This window comes from Penaeus japonicus, unplaced genomic scaffold, assembly GCF_977035675.1.
Source record: "Penaeus japonicus unplaced genomic scaffold, GWHDUDI00000001_assembly GWHDUDI00000041, whole genome shotgun sequence".
NCBI classification, from domain to species: Eukaryota; Metazoa; Arthropoda; class Malacostraca; order Decapoda; family Penaeidae; genus Penaeus; species Penaeus japonicus.
Genome location: NW_028234443.1, coordinates 4,393,062 through 4,403,061, shown reverse-complemented (window position 1 = coordinate 4,403,061; position 10,000 = coordinate 4,393,062). Strand labels below are relative to the sequence as shown.

Below are 10,000 nucleotides of genomic sequence, written 5' to 3'. Positions count from 1 at the left end.
CTTACCACATACCTCACCTTATCCGTGCCACATATCCTCTTACCCACCCTTACCCCACCAACATCTCATCAAAATTCCTTCTACATAACTCCCCCCCACAACACCCACCACCCACACCTACCTAACTACACTCCCACAAAACCACACTCATGCTGACTCGCCCTGACCTGACCTGACCTGACCTACCCTCACGCGCCCTCCGCCATGGCACCCGGCACTCCGCACTCGACACCGCTGGCTGGCACCTCCAGCCCCCCGCCCCCTACCACTACCCTACCCCAACCTAACTGGAGTCCCGACGCCTTACAGTTGGCATTTTCACCAGCGAGCCAGTCAACCAAGCCAAGTCAGCCAGTCAGCCAGACAAGTCAGCAGGCCAGCCAAGTCAGTAAGTCAGCCAGCCAGCCAGTCAGCCAAGTAAGCTAGCCAACCAACCAAGTCAGTCAGTCAGACAAGTCAGCCAGCCAGCCAGCCAGACAAGTAAGTCAGTCAGCCAGCCAAGTCAATCAGCCAGCCAGACCATGACGCATGTACTTCATTAATAATGGCGACTCCGGAATAACATTTACCGACGAAACGACTCAGGCGGCGGCGGCGACGACGAAAATGACGACGAATATGACCACGACCACGACCCAGAACGACTTCTTAGGGAATGAAGTGTCGCTTGTCAAATCTCTTTTTGGATTTTCAAAAAAAAAATCTCTTGCGAAAGAACCGAACTACTTGCCTCCTTGCTTCTTGCTTGCAATATCAACAAACCAACCTCCCCCGTGCGCTGCAATATCCAACGAAGGGTCTATAAAATGTATGAATAATTAGCACGTTCCTCCCCCCACCCCCCCAACCCGTCACCCCCCAAAAAAAGAAAACAATACCCCGACCCAGACCCCACCATCCCACCAAACAAAAGAAGCAAACAAGCACACCCCCAACCCCCTCTCCCTCCCCCTCCTCCTTCCCTCCCCCTCCAACCCCCCTCCAACCCTAACCCCTCCCTTCCTCCTCCAACCCTCTCCCTCCACCCCAGCTCCCTCCAACCCTACCCCCTCCCCTTCCCTCCCCCTCCCCTTCCCTCCAACCCCCTCTCCCCCTAAAAGAACAAGCTCCAACACGTTAGCAGCGACGACGACGACGAAGAAAAGAGCTGAACACAGAACAGGCGACACACACACTACATCGAGGTAAAGGTTGCCTTCCATTCTGCGATCGCGTTTAATCATCCATTCGGGGTGAACAAACTGAGGCGAGGGGAGGGAGGGGAGGGGGGGAGGGGGGGAGGAGGAGGAGGAGGAGGAGGAGGAGGAGGAGGAGGAGGAGGAGGAGGAGGAGGAGGAGGAGGGAGAAAGAGAGGAAGGGAGAGAAAGAGAGAGACCAAAGGGGTAGGTAGGTAGGTGGGAGGGAGGGAGAGAGGGAGGAACAGAGGAGAGAGGGAGAGGAGGGGAGGGAAGGAAGGAGGAAGAAAGAAAAAAAGAAAGAAGGAAGGAAGAGAAAGAGAGAGAAAGAGAGAGAAAGAGAGAGAGAGAGAGAGAGAGAGCGAGAGAGAGAGAGAGCGAGAGAGAGAGAGAGAGAGAGAGAGAGAGAGAGAGAGAGAGAGAGAGAGAGAGAGAGAGAGAGAGAGAGAGAGAGAGAGAGAGAGAGAGAGAAAGAAAGAGAGAAAGAAAGAAAGAAAAAGAAAGAAATAGAGAAAGAGAGAGAGAGAAAGAAAGAAGGAGCAAGAATGCAAGAAGGCAAAGAAGTGGGAAGGCAAGTCAAGCAGATCCCAATGCCTCGAACCCCCGTCCCTTATCTTAAACCCAATGTCTCAGTCGCAGCTTTTGTCGCCTGCTGCCCACACCTGCTCCCCCCCCCCCCACCCCACCCCACCCGAGATGTTTACTTGCCTTGAGCTTTCTACGCCGTAACGTAAGTCAAAGCAGCTCAAACAAGCGAGGTTATAACAGGCAGGATAGGGTCGGGGTGGGATGGGGGGTGGCACTTATGTCAACCTCTCGCCCCCCCCCTTTCTAGTTGTCAAGTTATCGGCATTATTATCATTAATAACACCGAAAGCCGAGGTTCCCACAAGCCTTATCTAAGTCCGGGGATTATCACCTTATTGGCTAGGCTTACTTGCCACGCTCTCTGGGGGATTGGATAGGATTGGGGGGTGGGTGGGGGGAGTAGGCCTAAAAAATATATTTTTCTAAGTCCAGCTTTTAGCTACTGTTCTATTTGCGGTCTTTGTTAATATATAATCTACTAATGTCTTAGAAATCGGTTAAATATCATTATGCAGTTATAACACCATTAAAAAAAGAAAGAAAGAAAGAAAGAAAAAAAAGTTTTGAAGGCAAATTTGCAGTGTAAACATCACAAGAGGCTGGACGGCCTCTCGTGAGTACCCAGGGCTGAGTCTGGGCAGTGAAACCGGGGCTCAAGACACACTCTGAGGCGACCCGAGACCACGCGAAGACTTATATGCTTGCTAGATATCGGTCAAGCACGAGAATGCTGCGCCACTGCCCTTGACGCTCATGCTGATTCCTATCTTATCTTATCTTATTCTATCCTATTCCTTCCTATCTTGATCCAACTCTATCCTATCCTATTCCATTGCATCCTATCTCATTTATCGTTTCCTATCTTACCCCGTCCTATGCTATCCTATCCTACCCTATCATTTCCTATTCCATCCCTGTCCATTTTAGTGCCAGTACCAGTGCCAGTGTCAGTACAAGCACCCATGCCAATGTCAGCTAAGATCTCGCCCCTCCTCCCCCCGCTCCCAGTGCTGGCTGCCTCGCTGCCTCGCTGTGGATGTCGTTCCAGCGATTGCCTGTCTTATTATGTTTCATGCAGGAGGTTGAATTATGCAGAGCAAGCATTCACTTATCTTGTCTGCCTCTCGCTCTCTTGCTCTCTCGCTCTCTCGCTCTTACTTTCTATCTCTCTTTCTCTTTCTCTTTCTCTTTTTTTTCTCTCTCTTTCTCTCTCTCTCTCTCTCTGTCGCTCTCTCTCACACACACGCGTACGAATGATTCACACGTTACGCCACACAGAACGTCAACTCCACTATGGCCCCCCCCCCCCCCCCCCCGCCCGACCCACCAAAAAAAACCGAGGGGGGAAGTGAAAAAAAAAAATAAAAATAAAGAGTAAAATTCTCGAGTTTCAGACATGAAGAGCAAGAGCGAGCCTCACGCCACACCCCTCCGAACGACATTTGCCGAGTCCCTATGTAAGGTATCTGCCGCCCGCCCGCCGACACTCCTACGACTTCGCTTCGGGATCGACATACTTAAGTCTTCGTGGTCTCTTTTGTTCTTCTTTCTCTCTCGCTTTTTTCTTCTTCTTCTTCTCTCTCGCTATCTCTTCTTCTTCTTCTTCTCTCTCGCTATTTTTCTTCTTCCTTCTCTCTCGCTATTTTTCTTCTTCTTCTCCTCTATATCTTCCTTTCCGTCATCCTCCCCTTTTATCATATCATTCCTCAACCTACTTCTACTTTTACAATCACGCTTCCTTTTCCTCATTCTTCCTTCTATTTATTTTTCTTTCCTTCTTCCTTTCTCCATCATCTTCTTTCCCCTTTTCACATCACTCATCCTACATCCGTTCCTCTTCCTCTTCCTCTTCCTCTTCCTCATCATCATCATCATCATCTTCCTCCTCATCATCCTTTTTTCTTCTTCTTCCTTTCTTTTACCCCCACAATCTCCCCCTCCCCTCCCCTTCCCTCCTCTCTCTCTCACCTCTAGCCATGACCTCTCTTTCTGATCATGGCCTTTGTTAACAACAACAAAACCAAATGCAACAGCAACACCACCAACACCAACATCAACAATTCCTCCTCCTTTTGCCTTACTTTCCTCCCACGGCTGTCAGTCAAATGATGACCCACCAAAGGGTTAAAGACATAAACAAACCCTTCCAGAACATCTCATCCTCATCTCTACCCCCCCCCCTACCCTCCGTACCCAATCACACCTCTTGCTCCCCTTCCCCCTTCCCCCTCTACTCCCTACCCTACCCATACGCTCCAATCACTACCCCCTCCCCTTCCCCCCCTACCCTACCCCATCACCCTATACAACCCTCCCATGACGTCCCATTCCTAACCCCACCTCCCCCTCCAGCCTCTTCATGCCCCCCACCTATACCTTCCCCTTCCTCCCCTGCTTCCCCCTTCCTCCATCCCCTCCCCTCCTATACCTTCCCCTTCCTCCCCTTCTCCCCCCTTCCTCCATCCCATCCCCTCCTATACCTTCCCCTTCCTCCACCCCCCCCTCCTATACCTTTCCCTTCCTCCCCTGCTTCCCCCCTTCCTCCACCCCCCCCTCCTATACCTTCCCCTTCCTCCCCTGCTTCACCCCTTCCTCCATCCCATCCCCTGCCCTGCCCCTCCCCTACCCCCTCCCCTCCCCTTCTACACAGCGAACAACGCCTCTGAAAGGTGATATGACACCAGAGGGCCATGACACCTGCGACCAGTGCCATGACCCGAGTATCGTGTGGCGGCCAACAACAGGGAAAGAATTTTGTGATTTATACGTTCGATTACAGCGCGCGCGCGTGTTTGTGTTTGTGTGAAAGAGAAAGTGAGAGAAAGAGAAAGAAAAAAAGAAAAAAGAAAGAAGGAAAGAATGAAAGAAAGGAGAGTGATAGAAAGAAAGGAAAAAAAAAAGAAAAAAAGGAAAAGAAATAAATAAATAAAGAAAGAAAGAGAGAGAGAATCAAAGATCTTTATCTTAAATCTTGGTGACTGATAGATTCTCTCATTAATTATAAATTAATCAGATAAAATGCTTCCTCATTAAAGTCCTCTATGAGCGAAAACAACAGACTGGCTATTCAGACCGTGCGGACTCCACGAAAACAAAATAACAGGAACGAAACTAAGAGAAAACTGTAAACAACACAATTAAAGTAAAAGACACTCCCCATGAGGTCATCACACAGCTCCGCCCACCTTTAAACAAACAAATAAACAAAGACTTAGAACTCCCCAGAGAAAAAAAACAAGCAAGCAACGAATCCCCCTCCCCACAAACTATAAGAAAAAACAACACAAAGCACGAAATATGTCCATTTGCTTGCTTGCTTGTTTGCCGTGTGGGTGGAAGGTGACGGCCATCTCCTATGGGCCACAGCTAAGAGTCCCCCACCCTCCCTCTCCCCTCTCCCCTCTTGCCCTCGAGCTGTGATCTCGCCTGCCATGGAATATTCATGAACCCGCAGTCGGTCTGGCTCTGCCTCTCCCTGCTGTGCGTATTCACACGTACGTACATATGAATTCACACTCTCTCTCTCTCTCTCTCTCACACACACACACACACACACACACACACACACACACACACACACACACACACACACGTAAGTACATAATAAATACACACATACATACACAGGTGGCTACACAGCATAACAAAACCACGAACGCACATTAAGCCCAGTCGCAAAAGAAAAAACAAAAAACAAACAAAGACAAACAAGAATACAAACAACGAACAAACCCAAAAAACGAAGCTAACACCCCCACCCCCTTCCAAAAAAAAATCCGCCATACAATACCATCCGGAAAAAAATATATATATATATAAAACGCAAATAAAAACCATCCGTTGGCATCCGGTCGCGTGGCAGGAACCGAGGGAGGCGGGGCTGGGTATAGGACCTCTGACCTCCCCCCCTTTCCTCCTTTCTTAAGACCCCCCCCCCCTCCTCCCGTCGTCTCTCTCTCTCTCTCTCTCTCTCTCTCTCTCTCTCTCTCTCTCTCTCTCTCTCTCTCTCTCTCTCTCTCTCTCTCTCTCTCTCTCTCCTTCCACCATCTTCTTCTCTTCGTCAACCTTCTCCTCCTCCTCTTATGCATTTTTATCCTATATTCCATCCTCCTCTCCCTATCATATCCTTCACTTCCTTCTGTCCCTCTTCTCTCCTACTTCTCCCCCTCCACTTCTACCAACCTCCTCCTTCTCCATCACCTTTCGTTTTCCTCTCCTCCTCCATCCCCGTTGCTTTCCCTCCCTCCGCCCCTTCTCCTTCCACCATCCTCCTCCTCCTCTTTTCCTTCTTCTCCTCCTCTCCCACCCCCATCCCTTCCCCCTTCCCCTCTCCCACCCCCATCCCTTCTCCCTTCCCCTCTCTTTCTCCCTCCCCCATCCCTTCCCCCTTCCCCTCTCTTTCTCCCTCCCCCATCCCTTCCCCCTTCTCCTCTCCCAACCCCTTCCCCCTATCCCATCCCCACCCCTTCCCTGCGACCCAGCCACTTTCTGTCCTTCAGCCCCGGTAATCCGAGCCTGCCGTGTCACCTGCCCGTCCCTCCTCCTATCCCCTTATCCCCTGCCCCTCTACCTCCCTCTACCCATCCCCTCCTCTCCTCCTTACCCAATCTCCCTACCCCTTCCCCTGCCCCAACCTCTCTCTCCCTACCTCTACCTAACTCCCCCTCTACCCCTCCTCTCCTCTCCTCCTACCCATCTCCCTACCCCTTCCCCTACCCCCCCAGTCGACACAGACCTCAACTCCCACAAGCCAATCCTTGCCTCAGATCCGTATCGCGGCTCAGGTCTTTTGCCATGGCGTTGATTCTCCTTTTGCCTTTTGTTCAGTTCTTTTTTTTTTCTTTTTACTGTCCCTGTCGCCCTCCTCTTTTCTTCTTCTTCTTGTCCTCCTCTTCCACCCTCTTCCTACTTCTTTTTCTCTTTCTACTTCTACTTCTCCTCCTTTTCCAGGTGTTTGGTGGTATTCTTCATTCACGCTATGACTGTCTGTATCTTTCCCTCTGAGAATGAGACTGAGAATGAGAGAGAGAGAGCGAGAGAGAGAGAGAGAGAGAGAGAGAGAGAGAGAGAGAGAGAGAGAGAGAGAGAGAGAGAGAGAGAGAGAGAGAGAGAGAGAGAGAGAGAGAATCATAAAGCGAAAAAAGCCACAGAGAAAGAGTACGAAAGGTGGGGGCGAGGACACAGAAAAGAAAGCATATATCAGAAGGTGGAGGAAGGGAGAGGGAAGATAAGAAGGGAGATGCGAGGACTGGGAGTGCTTGGCTGTGAAGAGAAGAGAAGAGAAGAGAAGAGAAGAGAAGAGAAGAGAAGAGAAGAGAAGAGAAGAGAAGAGAAGAGAAGAGAAGAGAAGAGAAGAGAAGAGAAGAGAAGAGAAGAGAAGAGAAGAGAAGAGAAGAGAAGAGAAGAGAAGAGAAGAGAAGAGAAGAGAGAAGAGAAAAGAGAAAAGAGAGAAGAGAAAAGAGAGAAGAGAAAAGAGAGAAGAGAAAAGAGAAGAGAAAAAAGAAAAGAAAAGAAAAGAAAAGAAAAGAAAAGAGGGAAGAGAGAGAGGAAAGAGAGAAGAGAGAAGAAAGAGAGGAGAGAAGAGGTGGGAGGGAGAGAAAACCTTGGAAAAGTCACTCATCGCAAAGTTATGACGACTTAGGTAGACAAAATCCGCTCACTTGATGCAATTCCGCCTTTTTTATATTCTGCGTTGCTGGCTGCTGCTGCTGATGATGACGATGCTTGCTTGGTTGCTTGCTCGCGCTCGCTCTCGCTCTCTCTCTCTCTCTCTCTTCCTCCCTTTCCACTACCAATCTCTTTCCCTTCCTCACTTTCCCCTCTTTCTCTCCCTTCCTCCATCTCTTACACCCACTATCGCTCCCTCCTTTCCTCCCTCTTTCCCGTTCTCCATCCCCCGCCCCCTCTCTGTTACCCTTCCTCCATCTCCCTACCCTTCCCCCTCCCCCTTCCCCTACATCCACCATACCATCTGGAAACCAATAACGCCCGTCCCATTTGACCTCTGTCCCTTTTTAACCCATCCCCCTACGCCAACCCACCCTCTTACCCACTCCCCCCCCACCCTCTTACTCAACCCACCCCCCACTCGAACCCACCCTCCAACCCTACCTCCCACCTTCCAACCCTACCTCCTACCCACTCCTACCCAACCCCGAGCCACCCCTCTTACTCAACCCACCCCCACCCCCCACGCCCACCACCTACCCACCCACCCACGCAATATCATCACCGCCACCATCATCGTTTCAGAACGGTCGGCCGGTCGCGTCTCGGCAACAGTTCTCGGCTCTACATGGAAGAGGGAACTTGTCGCTCCTGAATGAAGGGAGGAGGCATCTAGGCATGGAGACATCGAGATATCTAGACATCGAGACATCTAGACAACGAGATATCTAGGCATCGAGATATCTAGGAATCGAGACATCGAGATATCTAGACAACGAGGTATCTAGACATCGAGGCATCTAAGTATCGAGATATCTAGACAACGAGATATCTAGACATCGAGACATCTAGGCATGGAGACATCTAGACATCGAGTCATCTAGACATCTAGACATCGAGACATCTAGGCATCGAGGCATCTAGACATCGAGACATCTAGACATCGAGACATCTAGACATCGAATTATCTAGACACGAGGCGTCGAGATATCTAGACATCGAGATATCTAGGCATCTTCCCCCATCCTCACCTCCTCCCTCTTCTCCTACTACCCGCCATCCTCCTCGGCATTATTTCCTCTACTCTTTCCTTTCTTCCTTCTACTTCTTTTATTATTACCTCTCCCCATTTTTCTCTGTCTTTCCCCCTTTTTCACATCATCTTTCTTATCTCTTTTTCCCTCTCTACCTCCACCCACTCCCTTCCTTGCTCTCTAACTCCACCTTCCTCCTCCTCCTCCTCCTGTTCCTTCCTTCCTTCCTTCTCTTCTTTCTTTCTCCCTCCTCCTCCCTCTTTCCTTCCTTTGGCTTCCTCTTCCACCTCCATCTCAAACTCCATCTCCTCCCACCCTTCCTCCCTCCCTTCCTTCCACCCATCCCCCCCCTAATCTTCCTCCCGCCCCCCCTCCCCCCCACCAAAAAAAAAAAGACACAAAAACCGGAAGACAGAAAACCCGCTGTCACCATCAACAACGACGATAATTACGAAATAAAAAGGAAGTCACTGCAACCCGCACACGATAATGGAGAGGGTAGGGGAGGGGGGGGGGGAGATGGGGGAGGAAACAGGGAGAAGAGAGGGGAGAAGAGGGAGGAGGAAGGGGGAAGAGAGGGGGGAGGAAGGAGGGACAGGGGGAAGAGAGGGGGGAGGAAGGAGGGACAGGGGGAAGAGGGGGTAGGAAAGAGGGAGAGGGAGAAGAGGGGGGGAGGAAGGAGGGAAGAGGGGAAGAGGGGAAGAGGGGGGAGGAAGGAGAAAGAAGGAAGGAGGGAGGGAGAAGAGGGGGGAGGAAGGACGGAGGAAGAACGGAGAAGAGGGGAACAGGGGGGAGGAAGGGGGAGGAGGAATGGAGAAGAGGGAGGAGGAAGGAGGGAGAAGAGGGGGAGGAAGGAGGGAAGACGGACAGATAGAGAAACAAAGTGAAAAGTGAAGAAAAAAGAGGAGAGGAGAGGAGAGAATTAAATAAAATAGAGAAAAGCAAAAAGAGGATTGAGGGAAAAAGGAGATGAAAACAAACAAGCACGCCCAGCAAATTACCTTCGTCAAAGAGTCCCATCAACAAGACTTCTTTTCCTCGACTTCCTCGCGTGACCCCCTCCCCCCCTCCACTTATTACTCACCTGCTCGCACTCTCCCCATCAACTTACCCCCCTCTACTTATTACTCACCTACTCGCAACCCCTCCACTTACCTCCCCTCCCCCCCCAACCAAAGAACCTCCTCCCACCTAGTAACTCACCAGGTAGCACCCCCTCCCCATACCCCTACCCCAACCCACCCACCCCATATCTTCCTCACCTTCTCAACTCCACCCCCCCCCCTACCACCACCACCAACCCCCTTATCCTTACCCCCCAATCACCACCATTACCCTTGCCCCCTCCAACCACCACCAAGCCTTCCCCTCCCCTCAAAAAAAAAACTCCCGACCTGCAACAAACAAACACAAACACTCAAACTCACCTGCTTGCAATAGCGCAGGATGTCCACCTTGTCCTTGAGGCAGGTGACCTTTGAGTTCGCGTCCGTCAGCCATCGCCCGGTCTCCGTCATGTACTGCGCGTAGTACTGG

General features: G+C 50.8%; 1 protein-coding gene across 2 annotated transcripts in view; it reads right to left on the bottom strand.

Annotated features, from left to right (window-relative positions):
* Window positions 1-10,000, bottom strand: part of Appl (amyloid-beta-like protein) — a 98,589-nt gene that overhangs the window by 35,042 nt on the left and 53,547 nt on the right. For both annotated transcript variants that reach the window (XM_043022359.2, XM_043022358.2), the window contains exon 2: window positions 9,892-10,000. This exon is cut by the window's right edge and continues 71 nt beyond it. In XM_043022359.2, coding sequence (XP_042878293.1) covers window positions 9,892-10,000 — 109 coding nt within the window. The remainder of the gene's footprint in view (window positions 1-9,891) is intronic.